The sequence below is a fragment of the Arachis hypogaea genome, chromosome 9 (assembly GCF_003086295.3).
Source record: "Arachis hypogaea cultivar Tifrunner chromosome 9, arahy.Tifrunner.gnm2.J5K5, whole genome shotgun sequence".
NCBI classification, from domain to species: Eukaryota; Viridiplantae; Streptophyta; class Magnoliopsida; order Fabales; family Fabaceae; genus Arachis; species Arachis hypogaea.
The window spans coordinates 12,438,683-12,460,498 of NC_092044.1; the positions used below are offsets into that span (position 1 = coordinate 12,438,683).

At 28.7% G+C, this 21,816-nt stretch overlaps 1 protein-coding gene across 1 annotated transcript; it reads right to left on the reverse strand.

Annotated features, from left to right (window-relative positions):
- Positions 1 to 14,713: 14,713 nt before the first annotated feature.
- Positions 14,714 to 21,093, reverse strand: LOC112710416 (AP2-like ethylene-responsive transcription factor ANT). Its single transcript, XM_025762615.3, has 9 exons — positions 20,468 to 21,093; positions 19,681 to 20,302; positions 18,990 to 19,072; positions 17,941 to 17,949; positions 17,622 to 17,710; positions 16,722 to 16,795; positions 16,519 to 16,569; positions 16,089 to 16,165; positions 14,714 to 15,452 (listed from the first exon to the last, which is right to left on the reverse strand). Exons 1-9 carry the CDS (start codon positions 20,640 to 20,642, stop codon positions 14,890 to 14,892), a joined length of 1,743 nt encoding a protein of 580 aa, XP_025618400.1. The 5' UTR covers positions 20,643 to 21,093; the 3' UTR covers positions 14,714 to 14,889.
- Between the last annotated feature and the right edge of the window lie 723 nt (positions 21,094 to 21,816).

Sequence of the window (21,816 nt, forward strand, 5' to 3'; positions counted from 1 at the left end):
TACAATACATGAATATGGGTGGCAAGAGTAATGTCCTTGGATATGGCCACGCATCAAAAATTAAAATTTTATATAACCAGATATAATATTATATATATAATTATAATTAATATTTTTTATTAAAAAAATGTTATTAAGTGTTTGTTAAATAAAAAAAATTTAAAATTTATATTTTATTTTGATTTTAGATTTAATAAAATATAAAATAATATATTTTTAAATTGTTTGTTAATTAACTTGTTTTTATTAACCATTGATATGATAGTAAGTTATATTTGTCTATTATATAAGTATATAGTATTAAAAATATAATATAAATTAATTGTGCTAATAGTTTTGTTATATAAATTTAAAATATATCCGTGAATAAAACACGTAAAATATATTTATTTTAATATATTTACTTAATATTTTATTATTTTAATATCATAGAAAAATAAATAAATTTTAAATTAATTTACTTTCATTTTCTATCATATATTGATTTTTTATCATCTAATTAGATATTAATGTTATTATAAATATTAAAGTATGTTATATAATAATAGATTTAAAAAGTAAGAGAAAAGATAATAAAAAAGAAAAGAAACAACAAAAAAAATAATATTATTATAAATATTAAAGTATTTTTATATAATAATAAATGTAAAAGTTAATTGAAAAAAAATATAAGAAAAAAAAAACTCTAAATCAAATAAAAAAAAGCAAATAATGTAAATATATGAGTAAAGATTTGAACTCAAATATATAGACATAACAATCCTTTTTACTACTATTATATTATAGGTTTTACTCTAATTATTATTTAGATTATAATATGTGTACATTAAAATTAATTATTAATATAAAATATATATTAAAATATAAATATACATAAAAAATAAATTAAACTATTAATTAAAGACAAGTTCCTCGCTTCCTTATCTGGAGGCAGAGATGGTGTCTAATTAGTCGGCCATCATTCAACGGCTGCTGAGATATGCTTCTCGCAAATCTTTATTGTAGATTCGAGATGCTTCATAAAAAACAGAAAAACACTCATTTATTGCAAGGCGCATATATTAAAAATTTTAACAATTAGCTAATTCCATAAAATAAAATAATGAAATCTGGTATTTATTTGTCTATTCGGATATATGGGGAAACTATTTAAAAATTATGTATTTACGTCTAGTCGCAAATTAATTTTAATATGGAACTTTTGATGGCGTAATCTGTCAATATTGTAATATAATAGAATAATACATTATGTCAAGTAATAATCTTCAATTATGCTTTCTGAATTTGCTCTTACTTAAAAAAATCGTTAATAACGATTCTTAAATGCTGGAATATGCGACTTGAATTGAGAAGATTGACAAAAAACGACTTTGATTTGTTGCATTATGCGTGGATCACGCTTCTCAATCAACGACCACGATCGATCCAGCCCCTATAATAATAGGGATGTTAATGAATCGGATCTAATCCGTAAATTCGATTCGAATTGCGAATATGAATTCGATCTGCAAAACTTTCGGATCGAATCCGCACACTAATCAGATCGGATTGTGAATTTTGTGTTTGTATCCGCATATTTGCGTATCTGCAAAAATAAAGAAATAAATAAGTAAATATTCTTTTTATATTCTATTTCAACTAATAATTATCATAAATATTATATTATTTTAATTTATTATTTAAGAAAAATATGTTTAATATTATTTTAAAATTAAACATATTTAAAAAATAAAAAAAAATAAATTTTATTGATATTTTTAATAAAAATAAGCTTTTAAAAATATTTTTGTGTTTTGTGAATATATCTGATATCCGATCCGATCCGATCCAACTTTAAAAATTGTGGATATTGGATCCGATGATTTTAGTGCGAATCGGATCGAAATTTTGGCTATATCCAATCCAATTCGATCTGCGTTCACCCCTAAATGATTGGGAGGTGTTTGAAAATTTAGTACCTCTAGTATTATAAAAAAAATTCATTATAAACATTAATATAATTTAAAAAATAATAATTCCTAAAGAAATTGGATAAGACCTAATTAAAAATAAAATAAATTATTAATTAAAACCTTTAAGAGGTTCTAATAGTTTGAACTACTTGAGTAAACTTAAAAAAGACATACAACCTTAGCTTGACAATATCCCTTATATTTATATATTAAGTTGATACTTGATACATTTATTTTCTGTCATTTTTATTTTTTAGATGAAATGTAAAACTCACTTGCTCCAAAAATTGTAAATAAAATAAGTGAAAACAATTTTATACTTTATTACGCATAAATAATACACCTCGGACGTACATATGTCATCAAATTTGACCACTATACTAAAGTGGTGAACTAACATTATTATCCATTATTTTCTAAAAAATTTTTACTAACTTTTACTAAGCACATAACAAGAAGAAAAACTATTGCTAATGATAAAGAAGAATGACTATAAAGTTAGACGATAGAGAAGTGACAAATAAAGAGAAAACGGTGTGTCTTATATAAATCAAATTTTTGCGAATCGTTCGCCACGAATACATTTTTTTTTTTAATTTTTGAAATTTCTATAATAAGAAACCGTTCATAATAATTTGTTTCTTAGAGATTCTTCACTCTAAAAATTGTGATTTTTGTTCTTTTAAAATCATCATTTACAATTTTAATAAAAGCATTTTTCAATTTCTTATAGAAAAGAAACAAAGCAAAAATTATCCTAAATTCAAGCGAACGATTTATTAGAGATTAACACAAAATTCAGACTAAATAACATGATTAGAATTACTCTTGATACCATTTATTGTCCTGTATAAAATTATTACTTATGATTTTTATTTATACCCATTATCTCTCATATTAACATATTACACAAAAACATGATAATATTAACGTGAATCACACTTAAAATTTCAATACTAAAAAAAAAAAAATCAACCACGTGTAGTAGAGCATTTCATTGTCACCTCATGAGATTTTGTTTTCTAGATGCATGTATGTTTCTTAAAAAATTACTCAGAATAAGTTTATTTTATTTTATTTTTCAAACAGAAACCAAAAAAAAAAAAAAAGAAGAATGTTACTCTGTTGAGCCAACTAAAAGATATATTAAAATCAGAGAACACAAAATATATAGATAAAAAAATTCCAACTAAATGAGATAACCTTAGAGTAATTTAAACCTTTTCCTATATTTGGTTATTTAAATAAAAATTCTGTTTGAGAATCAATTAAGAATAAAGTCGACTCTAACTAATTATTAAAAAATAAATCTATTATAAAAAATAATACTATATATTCAAATATTTTTTGTTAATTAAATCTAACTAAATGAGTCACTAAAAAAAATTAAATCTAATTAAATTGATCTAAAATAATAAAAATCAGTTATAATTAATATTATTTTAAATTTTATTATTTAGTTTGGTTAAATTTAATTTATAAAATATTTTAGATATATAATATTATTTAAAAAAAACAATTTTTTACTATACTAATTTTTTGAATTTTAAAATCAAAAATAAAAAAATTGACTTAGTTAAATTATATTGTAAATAATCTCTTAGATTTTTTGTTTAAATAATTATTCTAAAAATAATAATAAAGGAATTCCAAGCCAGAAAATGAGTGGAATAAAGTGAAGAAGGGCACACAAATTAAGGCACCTCCCCATACCGGCATACCCCATTCATTTTCGCACATATCCGTCACTCCAGTCAAAACTTGACTTTTTGTTGGTGCATTTTAGTGGGTATCCAATCTTTACATTTTATCATCAAATCAAACTTAATTTTTAATCAAATCATATTTATATGTATAAGCTTCGTCTATATTATACTTGTGTTACATAGGCGATATCAAGTTCAGATAAAAAAATAGGTTGTGTTAGATCTGACAATCAATATAAAAATTTAGTCGTTTTCATGATATGGATTAAAGACGTTATTATGCTAAAGCTAGGTTGTTGTCCGAAAGCAACGTGTTGTATGGCTCGCGTACAGTGTCAAATGAGAAAGAGCCGCTGCATCAGTGTCCGGGTGTAGTGTTAAATGAGCAAGGATTCCCGTGTTTTCGCAAATTTTGGTATACGTGAAAGGTGAATAATAAGAATGGGGTAGGTATTATCGTGGATAAACAATGGATGTCAAGAGGGTGGGAGATCAGATCATCTCTATCAAACTTGTGGTGGAATGAGGTACTTTTCATGTGATTAGTGCCTATGCACCGCAAGTGGGTTCGGAAGAGCAACACAAGATAAGGTTTTGGGAGGATCTCGAGAGTTTGGTCCAAGACATACTTTTGGGAGATAAGATTTTCTTAGGAAGAGATTTGAATGGCCATGTTAGAAGAGAAGCGACTGGGTATGGAAATATTTACGGAGGTCATAGTTTTGGGGTGGTCAATACAGAGGATAAAATTATTTTGGATTTTTTTCTTAACTTTTGATCTCCTCATCGCAAATATATGCTTTAAAAAGAGAGACGAACATCTTATAACCTATAAGAGTGGAATAACAAGCTCTCAAATCGACTTCTTCTTGTTGAGGAGAGTCGACCGAAAATTTGCATTATTTGTAAAAGTTATTCCGGGAGAGAGTTTAACAACACAACATAGGATGCTTGTCATAAGTTTTCGAGTTGAACAAAACTTGAGAAAAAGACATCATACAAAGAACCTAAGGACGAGGTGGTGGTGGATGAAAGACGAAGAATAAAGAAACTTCCTAAGACGGGTAGAAGAAGAAGCAAAGTGGGATGGAAGCAGAAGCGTAGAGAAGATGGGGAGAGAGATGACAAAAGTTATTAGAAGAACAGTAAAAAAAAGTTTTGGTGAATCTAGAGGGATAGGACCAAGAGACAAGGAGTCCTGATGGTGGAATGCGAGGGTACAAGAAAAGATAAAGACAAAAATGGTGTACTTTAAAGAGTGGTTTTTGTGTCGTAATGCAGATAATTGGCAAAAATATAAGGCGGTTAAGAAAGAAACAAAAGTAGCTATCTGCGAAGCAAGAACAAGAGCATATGAGGGTCTTTACCAGTCCTTAGGCACGAAAAAAGGAGAAAAAATGTATATATAGAATCGTAAATAGTCGTGAAAGAAGAACGCGAGACTTAGATCAGTTTTAAGTGCATAAAGGATAAAGAAGGGGAGGTGTTGGCTCAAGAGGAGAAGATCAATGAAAGGTGAAAGAGCTACTTCTACGAGTTATTTAATGAAGGACAAAAGACTCTTTCGAGCCTTGGTCGGTTATGTACGAGGGAAGAAGATCAAAACTTTGACTATTATCAAAAGATTCGAGACTTCAAAGTAAAAGAGACTCTAAAGCGGATGAAAAATGGCATGGCAGTAAGACCCGATAATATCCCGATTGAATAAAGGGGATATACAAAGTTGCAAAAACTATAGAGGGATCAAACTTATGAGCCATACCAAGAAGTTATGGGGAAGGGTGATAGAACGGAGGTTGAGACAAGAGACACAAGTAAGAGAAAACCAATTTGGTTTTATGCCAGGTAGATCCACCACTGAAGTGATATACCTGTTAAGAAGGATGATGGAGATGTATCATAGTAATAAAAAAAAATCTACATATGGTGTTTATTGATTTGGAAAAAGCATACAGTAAGGTGTCAAGGGAAGTCTTATGGAAGGTTTTAAAAAAGAAGATAGTAAGGATTGCATATATTCGTGTAATTAAAGACATGTTTGATGGAGTTACAACTAGTGTGAAAACTCAAGGTGGTGTGATAGAGGAATTTTCTATTGGTATAGGATTACACCAGGGATCATCCTTAAGTCCATACCATTTCACATTAGTCTTGGAAGTACTCACAGAGCATATCTAAGAGCCTGTACCATGGTGCATATTTTTTGCCGATGATATCGTCCTTATTTAAGAGTCAAGAAAAGATCTAAATAAGAAGTTGAAGTTATGGAGAGAAGCTCTAGAAGTGTATGGTCTTAGTATAAGCCGTAGCAAAACGAAATATATGAAATATAAGTTCGACCTGCAAAGGGAAAACCTTAATATAGAGGTGAAGATTGGAGATAACATCCTACGAAAAGTTAAGAGTTTTAAGTATCTTGGGTGCATCATACAGGATAATGGAGAGATTGAATATGATGTAAATCATAGGATCCAAGTAGGTTGGTCAAAATGGCAGAGTGCGTCTGGTTTTATATGTGAATAAAAAGTGCCTTAAAACTTAAAAGTAAATTCTATTGCACTACTATCAGACCGACTACGCTTTATGGTATAGAGTGTTGGACAGTCAAAGGGGAGCATGAACATAAGCTAAATGTGGCAGAGATGAAGATGTTGAGATGGATGTTACGCGATTGGATAAAATAAGGAATGAAGATATAAGAGAGAGAGAGAGAGAGAGAGAGAGAGAGAGAGAGAGAGAGAGAGAGAGAGAGAGAGAGAGAGAGAGAGAGAGAGAGAGAGAGAGAGAGAGAGAGTTGGAGTAGCATCTATTGTGGAAAAAATGGTAGAATCGCATCTCAGGTGGTTCGCACATATGAGAAGAAGACCGACAGAACACATAGTCAGGAGGGTGGATGAGATGAAAGATGGATAAGGGGTGAAAGACAGAGAAAGACTTAAGAAGACCATTCATGAGGTGGTCAAACAAGATTTACATGTAAATAGCCTCTTTATAAACATGATATATGATAGAATTCAATGACATCGTTTGATTCATGTAACCGACCCCACCTAATGGATCAATGTTTTGTTGTTGTTGTATGTTTATATTTATAATTAAAACTTAAAAGGATACACTGGTGGCTAGGTTTTAACATTTATGAAAAATAAAATTATTTTACTGTAAAAGTTAATTATTTTAATAATTAATTACTTTGCTAAAAAATAATATAAAATATATATAATGACTTTTTTTTACTGTTGTGTTTAATTTACAGAGGAATTTTGTTATAATTATTATATTTTTATAGTTTTATTTTTTGTGATGTAAATCCTTAATGTTCTGTTTTAATACGGTCATGGCAAACAGGAAAAATACTAAAGGATATTCACAAATTTTATATTTATTCATATTAATTTTATTAATAATTAATATTAATATTTAAGTGAACGGTTAAACAATTTTAACCGGTTTTGAGTTAATTAATTATTAACCGGTCATATATGTATGTATGTGATGGTTAGTGTGTGAAATGATACATTGTGTCTATTCACACAATAACAAAGAGTCACAACCATTTAACATGGTACGTGACTTTTGGTAATTCATACAACAGATAGAATAAAAAATTGTTTGTCAAGCTTTATTTTTTCCTTCTTTTAAAATTTAAGAGAGTTGAAATTTTTTTATTATTGCTAAGAAATTCATTGGTTTCATTGTATTTTGGGAGAGTATTGTCATCAACCCTATAGCAACTAAGTATGGGGACAAATATCTCTCTAAAGAAAGCGATCTAATCGTGCCTTGAAATCATAACACAATATAGATTTTGTCATTTTACTATCTTTATATACCCAACATTTTTAGAGAGATATGACTTGAAAATGGCACAAGATCAAAATACCACGTTCAAGGTCATGAATTAAGAGTTTGTCAAATTATATCGTTTTGATGGAACAAACTTCAACTGTTAGAAGGACAAGATGATATTCCTTCTTTTGATTCTCAATCTTGCATATGTGATTGACCCAAAGACTACACCAATTGCCGATGCCACTGAAAATGTCACACCGGAAGAGAAAGAAAAGATTGTTCAATTGAAGAAGAAACGTGATGAAGATACTTTCGCATGTCGAGGGCATATTCTCAATACTTTATCCGACCGACTTTATAATCTCTACATGTCAATTCAATCACCATTGGAGATTTGGAAGTCTTTGAAAGAAAAGTACAATACTGAACGACAAGGAACAAATAAGTTTATTATGATGAAATATTTTGAATTTATTATGAATGGTACTATGCCTGTCATGGATCAAATTCATGAATTACAAATCCTTGTAAGTAGACTTCGTGATCTACAAGTGGTGATCCTTGAATCATTACAAGTTAGAGCAATTATTTCAAAATTGTCTTCATCTTGAAATAGTTATAGGAAGAAACTTTTACATCTTGGTGAGGAATTCACAATTGAGAAATTACTAAGGCATATACGTATAGAAGAGGAAACTCGCAAACGTGATGTTGTGTATCTTTCTCAAAGTTCTAAAGTGAATAATATTGGTGAAAACAACACCAATAAGAAGAAAGAAAATTCTCTAAAGATTCAAAGCAAGATAAGAAGAGACAAAGAGAGTGTTATCATTGTCACAAGAAATGACACTATATCAAAGAATGGAGACTTCTGAAAAAGGAAGCACTAGAGACTAACTTAGTGGAAGAGAAGGATCTGATTGCTATGGTTGTATAAAAAGTACAAAATATGCATATTGGCATAGTTACAGAAGTCAACATAGCAACACAAAGAAAATCACTTGAGTGGTGGTTAGATTTAGGAGCTACTGTTCACGTTTGCAATGATTGCAACTAATTTAAAACATATGAAGAAGTGAACAATAGAGAGGCCTTGATGGGCAATGACAACTCAGCCAAAGTTTGTGGTCAAGGAACTGTGAAATTGAATTTTACATTTGGAAAGAAATTAAGTTTAATAAAGTGAATATTTTTTTTGTATGTTGTTGATTCTTGTGATTTATGGCATAGTAGATTAGCACCTTAAATTACAAATCAATTGAATATATGCAAAAGAATAACTATATTGATCTTAGTAACAAGGATTTTAATAAGAAATGTGATATTTGCATACAATCCAAAATTACTAAGAAATTTTTTTCTAAAGTTGAAAGAAATACACATTTATTAAAATTGATTCATAATGATATTTGTGAACTAAATGGCAATATTACTAGAGGAGGAAAAAGATATTTTATAACCTTTATTTATGATTGTTCTAGATTTGCTTATGTGTATTTGCTTAGAAATAAAGATGAAGCTTTTGAAATGTTTAAGAAATATAAAATGGAAGTAGAAAATACGCACGATAAGAAAATAAAAGTTCTTCGTAGTGATTGAGGTGGAGAATATTTTTCTGATGAATTTGATAATTTTTGTGAATTACATGGTATTGTGTATGAATCTTCCGCTCTATATACTCCGCAACAAAATGGTTTGGCGGAAAGAAAAAACCATACCTTAGTGGATATGGTTAATTCAATGTTACTAAATGCAAAATTGCCTTACAATTTATGGGATGAAGCATTATTGACATCATGTCATATCAACAATAGGATACCATCAAGACATAGAAAAGTTTCTCCTTATGAAATTTGGAAATAAAGGAAACCTTATTTAAATTATCTTAGAGTGTGAGGGTGTTTAGTCCTTTATCGAGTTCTTGATCAAAGGAGAACTGAATTGGGGCCAAGAGCCATAAAAGGCACCTTTATAGGATATGCTCAAAATTCTAAAGCATATAGAATATTAGACTTAGCGTCTACGGTAGTTGTTGAATCAAGAGAGGTAGAATTTATTGAAAATAGATTTATCAATGATTCAACTTCTAATTCAGAATATCCCCAAAATGATACTAATATTTCATAAGAAATAAATAATCAAAATAATAAACGTCTAAACAACAAAGAATTGATTGAACCAAGAAAGAGCTTGAGAGTAAGAAAAGAAAAGGACTTGGGTCCATATTTTATTTCTTCTCAAGCTATCACCTTTTAGGTAGAAGGAACTAGGAATTTTGTAACAAACAAGATTCCTATTGTGATGAACATAGAGGATGATCCTCAAACGTTCAAAGAGGCTATGGCTTCAAGGAATTCTGCTTTTTGGAAAGAAGCAATAAATGATGAAATGGACTCAATATTATCTAACAATACTTGGGTCTTGGTTGATTTGCCTCTAAAATCAAAGCCTATAGGATGTAAGTGGGTATTTAGAAGAAAGTATAACACTGATAGTTTATTACAAACCTTTAAGGTAAGGTTAGTGGCCAAGGGGTTTAGACAACAAGGTCTAGACTATTTCGATACCTACGCACCTGTGGCAAGAATGACTTCTATTCGGACTCTTATATCATTGGCATCCATTCACAAGTTTCATATACATCAAATGGATGTTAAAACAACTTTTCTAAATGGAGAACTTAATGAAAAAATTTATATGGAGTAATCGGAAGGCTATGTACTACCCAAAAATGAAAAGAAAGTTTGCAAATTAATTAAGTCTTTGTATGGGCTAAAACAAGTGCCTAAAAAATGGCATGAGAAGTTTGATTCCGTGTTGTTATCAAATGGCTTCTCACATAATAGTGTGGATAAATGTATTTACTCAAAATTTACTAAAGATTATGGAGTAATCATTTGTTTATATGTTGATGATATGTTAATCATCGGAACAAATTTAGAAGGAATTCGTATAACGAAGGAGTATCAAACTTCTAAATTCATGATGAAAGATTTGAATGAAGTTGATACAATATTAGGCATAAAGGTGCATAAGAATGAAGTTGTTTTTACTTTAAGTTAATCTCATTATATCAAAAAGGTATTGAAAAAGTTTGATCATCTCACAATTAAAGAATCCAATACGCCTTATGATCCTAATCTTAAATTAGAAGGAAACATAGGAAGACCTATAGTAAAATTAGAATATGCTAGTGCTATAGGAAGTTCAATGTATGCAAAGCATTGTACTAGACCTGATATAGCATTTGCGGTGTGCAAATTATCAAGGTTTATAGGAAAGCCTAGCAATCAACATTGAAAAGTTATAACAAGAGTTCTTGGTTATCTCAAGAAAACCATAAACTTGGAATTACATTATAGTGATTATTCCGCAGTTTTAGAAGATTATTCCGACACAAGTTGGATTACAAATCTTAGTGATGACAAATCTACTTCAGGATAAATTTTTACCATAGGTGGTGGAGCAATAAGTTGGGCCTCAAAGAAACAAATATGTATTACACATTCTACTATGGAAGCTGAGTTTGTAGCTTTATCAGCCGCAGGTAAAGAAGCGGAATGGTTAAGAAAGTTGTTATATTATATAAAGCTGTGGCCACAGCAGATAATAGCCATTTCAATCTTTTGTGATAGTGAATCAACCATGTCTCGAGCATATAATAAGGTTTATAATAGAAAGTCTAGATATATAAGTTTAAGACATGAGTTTGTGAGGCAACTAATAGATGATGGTGTAATTACCATCACTTATGTAAGATCTCAAGGAAATTTAGCAGACCTTTTGACTAAAGGTTTGTCACGGGATAAAATCAAGGAGACTACTCCTAAAATGGGATTAAAACCTATTATTGCTAAATGATGGAAACCCAATCTTATTCTAGTAGACCACTAGTTTCAAGGTTTAATGCGGTCATGGCAAGCAGAAAAAATACTAAAGGATATTTAAAAATTTTATATTTATTAATATTAATTTTATTAATAATTAATATTAATATTTAAGTGAACGGTTAAACAATCTGAACCGGTTTTGAGTTAGTTAATTATTAACCGGTCATATATGTACGTCTGTGATGGTTAGTATGTGAAATGATACATTGTGTCTATTCACATAATAACAATTAAAGAGTTGTGACTGTTCACACAACAATAGAGGGTTACAACCATTCAACATGGTACGTGACTTTTGGTAATTCATGCAACACATATATATAAGGGAAAGTATGAGGAGCCAATGAAATATTTATACAATGTATACAATGGAGGTTTATGGAGTATTAGAGATATAATCATTAGTATTATCTTTTTCCATCAGCTGAAACTTTTGGGATGAGTGGTATCATGACATGGTATTAGAGCACAAATAGTCCATTGGCTCCCTAGCGGGATCCTATATATAAATATCCCTTTTACTCAAAACAGATAGAACAAGAAATTATTTGTCAAGCCTTATTTTCTCCTTCTTTTAAAGTTCAAGAGAGTTGAGAATTTTTTATTGTTGCTAACTAAGAAATTCATTAGTTTCATTGTATCCTGAGAGAGTATTGTCATCAACCTTATAGCAACTAAGCGTGGGGACAAATATCTCTCTAAAAAAATGATCTAATCTTGCCTTAAAACCATAACACAATATAGATTTAGTCATCTTACCATCTTTATATACCCAACAAATACCTCGTCTTCTGTGTCTCTTCTGTTTGCCTTGGTAGCACAAGACACAGTTCCTATTTTCTTTTCTTTGTGTCCTTCCATTGATTTATTGTCATCATCGTTAATGTGCATGACAAATTCAGGCAATTTTCGATGAAGATACACATTATAATAGGGCAAATCACCCATATAAACCAAGTTGAAAAAAATTTACGTGATTCAACCAAACTAATAATCATTACTCGGTTCAACCAAGAGAACATTTCTATGTAATTTGAATTAGTCTAATTCGAATTACACAGTTATAGTAATTCGAATCACACTTATTCAAATTACACACATGCACACATAAGCACTAATTCGAATCAGGGTGATTCGAATTACACATATGCTGCACATAGTAATTCAAATTGGCTAGATTCGAATTACTCATGATTTAATTCTGTCCATTCTTTTATTAAAAAATTAATAGTTTATTAAAAAATTTATTAAAAAATTTAATAATCTAAAAATTAAAAATATATATATTTTATTTCATACATTAAAAAAAGCTAACAAAATATTTAACTATAAGACTTTTTTAAAATATTAATGAGCTATCAATTCGAATTTCATACAATACTCTTTTGCCCATTTTTAATAGTTCATGAATATTTTTTAATAAAATTTTTTAATAAATTTATTTAAATTATACCATAAAAAAATATTTTATTCGATACAAAATAATTAAAAAATATTTTCTTTAATTTAAAAATATTTTATTAAAAATATTTTATTCTACACAAAGAAATACTCTACATTGTCAATAATAATTTAAAAATTTAAAAAAATATTTTTTAATTATTTTGTATAGAATAAAATATTTTTTAATTTGTAAATTATTATTGCCTATGTAGAGTATTTTATTTAAAATTTGAGTACATACATGTATTTACTTAAGTCATTAGAATATTACAAATTTTTATAGTACTCTTTACATTTTTTAAGCCATTTTTTAAAAATTATTTTGCATAAAAAATGGCTTAAAATGGCTTAAAATACCCTTTATTCTATGCAAAATAATTTTAAAAAAAATGGCTTAAAAAATATTAGGAATACTATAAAAATTTGTAATGTTCTAATGACTTAAGTAAATACATGCATGTACTCAAATTTTAAATAAAATACTCTACATAGTCAATAATAATTTAGAAACTAAAGAAAATATTTTATTCCATACAAAACAATTAAAAATATATTTTCTTTAATTTCTAAATTATTATTGACTATGTAGAGTATTTTTTTAATGTCCTAAGTTAGTAGGACATTACAAATTTTTATAATACTCCTAACATCTTTTAAGCCATTTTTTAATTATTTTGTATAGAATAAAATATTTTTTTGTGGTATAATTTAAATAAATTTATTAAAAAATTATTAAAAAATATTCATGAGCTATTAAAAATGGGCAAAAGAGTATTGTATGAAATTCGAATTGATAACTCATTAATATTTTAAAGAAGTCTCGTAATTAAATATTTTGTTAGCTTTTTTAATGCATGAAATAAAATATATTTTTTTAATTTTTAAATTATTAATTTTTTAATAAAAGAATAGGCAGAATTAAATCATGAGTAATTCGAATCTGGCCAATTCGAATTACTATGTGCAGCATGTATGTAATTGGAATCAGGCTAATTCGAATTAGTGTTTGTGTGTGTAATTCGATTTAGACTAATTCGAATTACATAATTTTTCCCCAACTTGGTTTATATGAGTGATTTGTCCTAATTTTTTTATTATTATATTACTAAAAACAAATTTTATTATTCATTTATTACAAGTTTAGTTATTTTACTATCATAGAATTAATTATTCTCATAAATGATTATTTAATTGAAAACTATAAGATACTTATTTATAAATACATAATGACTGATTTAAGAATTTACTTTTTTTTTTTCGATATATAACATGACTATGGATTAAAAAAATACTAATTGTACATTAAATTTAACCACTAAAATCAATCACCAATGTATTTGTGTATAAATATATATGTAATTTAATTTATTTTTAATGTGTATTTGTATTCTACATATATTTTATATTAATAACTAACTTTAGTAACTGATTTTAGTATACACATAGCATAATCACTAAGAATCATGGCCTTTTACATCTGAGTATTATGAAATTCAACTATTTCATCTCACGGAGATAAAAAGAGCAAAGTTTCATAGCAGAGAGGGTTTCTATGAGAACCTTCTCGTTGAAATGAAAAAGGTGAATCCTACAAATGAACTTCACTTGTGCTCATATATAACATAATTACATGAGTGAATCTCAACCACACAATTACAATTAAATATCTCACTGTAATAAGACTCAATCAACTAGATAACTAACTTCAACTAATTCTGCTGACTAGGGATAACTAATTTAACCAAAACTGACTTAACTTGTGACACAAGGCATATTTGAGATTTTATCACATTACAAAACCTGTCTGATTTAAGCTGATTTTCCTCTTTGCCGATACAAGATAATCTTTGTCATGTTAGCATGCATACAAATAGTCAAATACAATACTCAATAGCAACTAATCAACATTGTAATTCTGACACCCCCTTCCTTGAGAATAGAACAAAGTTAAGTTACCATTACAAAAACTACAATAATAATAATAATAATAATAATAATAATAATAATAATAATAATAATTCAATAATTCTTCCTTCTAATCATAGTTTTGTTTTCTTTTTCTTTTTTCTATGCTAAAATTCTTTTCCACACTCCCAAACTTTCCCCTCATTCATTCCACAAAGCAAACATAGGAACTTGATTAACCAAACCCAAATTCCCAATCCTGTGTTCATTTTCATTGTTTCCATCATCATATTTTGGTGGTCCATGCAGAGTGAAATATCCATGTCCATAATCCGTTCCATTGACCCCAAATTCATTGGGGCTTTGCGGCGGGTTCGCCTCGTTCTTGTTGCTTGGCGAAACCTGCTGCGACAATGGACCGGCGACATTGCTGTTGATGGTTCCGCTCTCATTCTGCTGTTGCTCGTCGCTGTTGCCATTCCACACCATGTTGGACAACTCATCAGAGTGTTGTTCACCATCAGTTATTGCCAGGGGAGTTGGTTGAGAAGGTGTGGCGGCCGAACCGGATGAGTTGAAGTCCTCGGCGGTGGCCAGAGCTGAGTCTTTAGGAGACCGTTTTGCAAGGTCTCCGGCGATTAGGGTCGAACTCGAGCAAATCCTCTTCACGTCGTACCTGCTTATGTCGAAATTGGTCACGGCACTTGTTCCCCTGAACTTGATTGCTGCAATATCATATGCTTCTGCAGCTTCTTCTTGTGTACCTATAGAATTATTAAAACTAATTAGATATCCAAACATAAAATTACTTTTATTTTTTTATAAAAAAAATCTTTTCTTAGAAACTCACCCAATCAAATCTTATATCTCACTACCATACATTAGCTTAAAGAAACAAAAAAGATAATACTATGATGCAACAACACAAAATTGGTGCATCATGCACCAACAATTTAATAGTACGGATTCTCTACCAAAAATAGTGGTTAGCATTTCAGTATAACTTTATATTCAAAATTTCTATTAGATCCACACCATTATTATAATTAGTTTATCTGTGTATTATGCACCTTTGCATTTAATTACTCTAACCGGAGAAATTACTGCTTATTGGAATTAAAAAGTAAAAGGTTGAAAAGATAAAATATGTTCACATTATTATTAGAAATAATATAAATTTTTTACAAGGCAGATACATTGTATATATCTATATCATAGTGATCAAAATTAACTTCTTACATCCTGTACTATATATGATAATCTATGAGTGTGGACTTTATTAAAATTTCAAACACAATGCATTTAAGTCATTTCAAGAAATTAATTACTAAATATAAAGTGGGAAAATAAGGAAGCTTAGAATAGAGAGGCAATAGAGGGAGGTTGGTGGCAGAACTTACTAAATGTACCAAGATACAAGTCCTTGTTGCCTGCAACCCTTCCTATACGAGCTTGCCACCTTCCATGTTGATGGTGCCTATAACAATAAAATAATAATACTAAAAACGTGCAATGCTACGGCCAACAATAATTTACACCAATATTTATAAGAATTTTACACACAAAAAATATATAATTTGTACATATGAATTAGTAAAATTTATTTGTTAAAAATAATTTAATATTTGTGCTGATCAACTGACGACAAAAATGACTAAAAATTACTGATCTCAAAGAGTTTTTCAATAATAAATAATCCAAGGAGAAAAAAAAGGGGGGATGTTTGCAATAATTGCTGGTGTTAATGAAAAAGCTGAAATTGCAGTAAATAATTTAATTGTGAACTTTATTATTAATGATATTATAAAAGCACATCACTTTTGGCCATACCTTGTCACGCCTCTATACACAGATGCCCCTCTTGAAAATCCACTGCTCTTCCTGCACATAATAATAATAATAATAATAATAATAATAATAATAATAATAATAATAATAATGAATTTTGAATAATGGGGAATTAATAATTAAGAAAAAAAGAAAAATTAAATAGTTACTAAATAAAAATCACATGGATAGAAATTTAATGGTACCTTCTCAAATTGGCGACAAATTCTTGTCTGTTCATGTGCTTCATCTCTTCAAGTTCCTTCTCATAAGTGCTTAACTGAGCATTTAAGAAGCAATAGACATATGTAGAGTCACTACTACAGTCTACATGTACCAAACATATATATTGGTTTCAAGCTACATAAATTAAATACTACACTTATATATCACAGGTACCATATAATGCTTCATATAGCTTCTACATTAGTTAAATACACACAAAAGCTTTTAGTTTTTTTTTATAGAATTTAATTTTGATACATTGAGAATGTAAAAAATTTTATATGATTTTTTTTCCAAAGTCAAGAGTGAGGCTTGAACTCGAAATCTTTAGGGGAGAAGAGGAGTTCATGCAATTTGAACTATAGCTCATTGGCTAAATAATTTTATATGATTATTCAATCAGATTTATACGACTAGATGATTTTTTAAATAATTGGTTTTAAAAATAAGTTAATTTTACTGATATGACTACAAACAATTAGTTGTCTGTATAAATTTTTTAAACTAACAATGCATGAAAATTATAGGAAATTATCTATCACTTTGGCTATATTGAGAGCTCTAAAATCAAGAATAATCTAAATGGGAAGTTTTTAGAAGTAACATCTTATATGAAAAATGGAAAATAAAAATTACATTGAATTTCTACTAACATGATAATTAATTTAACGGTATAACAACAGACAATTCACAATAAATTTTACATAAAAATATGGAGGTCACAAATGTTGTGAGACAAAATGTAAATGAAATTTCATAATATTTTAATCAGTTTTCTAAATAACAGGTTCAATTGAATTAATTGTTATGATCAAATAAATTAAAATGGAAGACTTTAATTTTCCAAAGGAGAAAAGAAACTGTAGAAGCAGAAACCTTACAGGGAAATTTATGTGAGTTGTTGGACCCCAATACTTGAGTGCAGCTAAGTCATAAGCTCTTGCTGCTTTTTCTTCTTTGTCATAACCACCTAATAATAAATTAATAATAGTTGCCAATAGAAATCAATTATATATGTGCAGAAATTAAAAGAAGCACAGCTACCAATGCACAACAACAATAAAAATAATTAATACTAATATATTCAGTAGCGTATCTAACCACTTAACGTGCTACGCTGAACAGTAAGATTCACAAACATGGTAAAGAAGCAAACAGCTATATTGCAATACGCATGTGAGAATGTAACTACTCACTTACCAAGGTAAACTGTGAACATTTGAACAACCCATCCATGATTTCAAATGAGAGAAGAATCCAACCAGTGCATCAAATTAAAAGCAGACCGTTAGTATATTCTCTTTCAAAACAAGACAAATAATATATATATATATATATATATATATATATATATATATATATATATATATATATATATATATAGTGTAATTCTTGAACTTTAATTAATTGCTTTTTTTTTTGTTTACTCATTATATTTTTTAACCTCACACCTAAAAGATTAATTTGCTGCAAATTTTAGTTTTATTTAAGGATTTGACATTCACTTAGTAACGTTTGTTTTGAGGTATTAAGACGGAAACTAGGAGATTCGGACTCAATATCATTAGCCCAGAGACTCTGGTATTAAAATTTCAGTCTTTGTTTTCAAAATTTTAGTATTTCAGTACCCTCCAAAATTAAAAGTGGGGACACATAAAACTGAAATTTTTAAGAACCAAAATTGAAACTTTAATAACATTTTATACTTAAAATACTTTCATTTCAATTAATTAATTTCAACTTTATCCTTTGTACAAATTAAATTAGAATTTCATTCTTATTTCAATTTCTGTCTTCTACTTTATACCAAACACAATACTGAAATTTAAAAATTTCAGTATCTGTCTCTCAATCTCTGTCTTTCAGTCTCAGTCTTAGTCTCTGTCTCTTTTTCAAACGCTACCTTAAGTGCATGCACAAGATAGAATTCGAATTTTGACATTTATTTGTTTAAACAAGTGAACTGGCTACTAAATTAAGTAATTAACTCAAGTTGTTTATTAATTGCAAAATGTTAAAAAGGATTTGTCTTATTTTGCTTATTGAAAGGAAAAAAAAGTTCCCACAAGTTGCTTCATTTAAGGTGCAGCAACTATTTGTTTTGTAAATAAGAAAGAATTGCTACTTTCATATAAGAAAATAATGTGCATTATTTTCACTTTGTCAACCAAAGGGGCCTTGCCACTGGACCTTGGTCAATGACCGACCGTAAATAAATAATTAAATAAATAAGTAAACGTTTTTCTCACCTTGCCTTCCTTTTCTTGTTTGTCCTTCCTTTCTGCAACTATTATCCCACAAATGGGCCTCATATCTACCCGTCCATCTATGCCTAATAACAAAATGCATCAAAAGGTAAGAACAATTCAGCAACATGTGTATTCATGAATCCTATATTATACTTTTCTATTTTTTTTATAATTTTGTTACCTACTGCTTTAATAACTACAGCATTTGTTAACAGATTTAAAAAAAAAGTTTTCTTAAAGAACAATTTTAAACATTTTAATACATTCAAAACAACATATTTTTTTTTCATCTTACGGAAAAATAAAATTTTTAAATATACCTTTTTGCAAACCTTTTTAAATATGGTAGAAAAGGAAATAAATATGATTGTTATTAAAGTATATATTAAATGTGGCATAATTAAGTATGTTCAAATATTTCTCATTAGCCTTATGAGATTTTAGGAAAAATAAAACCACATTATTAACTAAAACAAAAAACATTATTATTATTATTATTATTATTATTATTATTGAAAAATACACATTTTCACTTTTATTTTTGATAATATTATTTTTGTTATATAAAATTATGCATGTAAAAAATATGTATAAAATGACATTATAAAAAAATAAAAATTAACTGAGTTGTTTTATCCTATAGTTGGTGAGTATAGTTTCTCTCAATATTAATATTATTACTAGACATTACCTTGTAACACCACGGTATTGAGAAGTTCTCTGGCCAAAAGTGTCAATAGATTTTCGAGGCACCGGTTCTCTCCCTTGAGATTTAGCAATGGATCTTTTACGAGTGTCATCATCAACCTGATTATGTTGATTATGAAGCACTACTTGGTGGTTCATTCCACTCACCACCACCACCCCACCATTTTGTTCTTGTTGTTGAACACTGCTCGGACTCATAGTCAGTGACAGAGATTGGAAATTGCACCCACCATTATTATTATTATTATTACTACTACTATTTTGATTTGCCTCCGCTGAAGATGAAGATGAGCAACAAGTTTGTGCCAACCATGATGACTTGTAAACCCCGTTGCCCGCTATGAGAGCATGATGATGATGATGATGGTTGTGGTTGCTTCTGCTATCATTGTAGGGATTGAATGATTGGAACAGTGACGATGATGTTTCAACATTCATATTCATCTTTGAGAAGTTGTTTTGTTGGTTTTGGTTTCGGTTTTGCTGACAAAATGCTTTGGTTTCCGCAAGTGGTGATGGATTTGAGTAGCATCCTAAGAAGTCTTCAAGCTTTGGACCTTCTTCATTTGAATTTCCACTTCCCATTGCATTCTCATATCTCCATTCTAAAACATAAATAAAACAACCCATTAACATATGCTTTGTTTTCACTGGACCCAAAACAAGCGAAATTGATCATTATATCAGGAGAAAGAAAGTAAAAGTTTCAGAAGAATTTATCAACATGCAAAAACGTTGTTGAAGAAGGCATGCAATGAATGAATTAATACCATGAGGTGCAGCAGAGCGAGAAAAGGAGTCAGCAACACAAAGAGAGCCATCAGAGCGCAAAGGCATCACAGGAGGAGGATAAGATCCTCCATTTCCACGCTCTTCATTTTGTCTCTCAAATTCTTCATCAATCCTCAGGTGTGGAGTCAGAGAAAACCCCAACCAGTTGCTCATGTTTTTCACTAACAAACACAAATAAAAACTCTTCCTTTTCTCAAGAAAAATATATAAACTCCTAAACCCTCCAAAACAGAGAATACAGAATAATGTTGGACTTTGAGCAAGCTCAAACTTCAAAGCTGGTGGTGATGGATGCTATTGGGATGGGGTTCAAATCTTCAAGTACTAGTATACCCCTTTTTTTTTTTCTTTTTCTTTTGATAAGATGGTATGAACTTTAATTTTGATATATATCTTGTGGGTTGAGTGGGTCTCCTTAAGCTATAGCTAGAAGTCTAGAAGTACTAGAAGTCTACAAGTGTGAATTTTTCTTTTTCTTTTGGTTGTTTGGGATTGGGTTGGGTTGGTTTTAGATGATGTTGGTGGGTGCAAGTGCAAGTGCAAGTGAATAAAGAGGTGAGAGTTTTAGACAAAGCTTTTCTCGTCTTATATTCTAAGCCGTGTCTGTGTTTTCTAATGAAAGTATTGGGTTTTGTGCCAGCTCTTTCATTTCTTTCTCAGATTTGTGCAGAGGTGGCCATGGCATGTAGCAGTGTCTTGCAAACAATTATTAAATAATTCATAAATAATTAAAATAAGTATTTTATTAACAATTATTTTATAAAAAAATATAAGAAGCTAATGAAATATTTATACAGTGTATATAATAAAAATTTAAAAAATATTAAAAATATAATTATTAATATTATTTTTTTTATCAGTTAAAACTTTTTAGATGAATAATATCATTATATGTTATTAGAATTTTAGATCCAAAAAATTAAAATTCGATCATCAGTGAATTCCAAAATCTTGAGATGTTTATGGCTATTCTGTTTACCAAAAATAAAAGTTATCAATTTCTAACTTACTTTTTAAGTAAGTGTCTATTTTTAAATTATCAATGGAGTGAAAAACGATCGAAATACGTTGAAATTCTCTTAATTAAAAGCAAATTTATAAAATTACTATTTAGACTAAGAAAATAATAGTTCTCTCTTAAATTATTTGATCCATTTATTTTTTTATTACTAAGTGAATATCTCTTGTGGAAAAATAAATTTTTATTGTAAAAAATATATTTCTAGATGTTTTAATAAATTTGTTAAGATAATTAATGTAAAAATATAATTTTAGTAAAATAATTCAAAACTTTTCTACCAATAATAAGCTTAAATATAAATTATAC

What these genes read in the sequence shown, in the direction of transcription:
- LOC112710416 (XM_025762615.3), bottom strand. Translation starts at nt 20,642, where the DNA reads ATGAGCAACTGGTTGGGGTTTTCTCTGACTCCACACCTGAGGATTGAT. An exon ending in TCGCTCTGCTGCACCTCATG is followed by an intron (nt 20,303 to 20,467) that starts GTATTAATTCAT and finishes TTTATGTTTTAG; the next exon opens with AATGGAGATATGAGAATGCA. An exon ending in TTTGTCGCCAATTTGAGAAG is followed by an intron (nt 16,570 to 16,721) that starts GTACCATTAAAT and finishes TATTATGTGCAG; the next exon opens with GAAGAGCAGTGGATTTTCAA.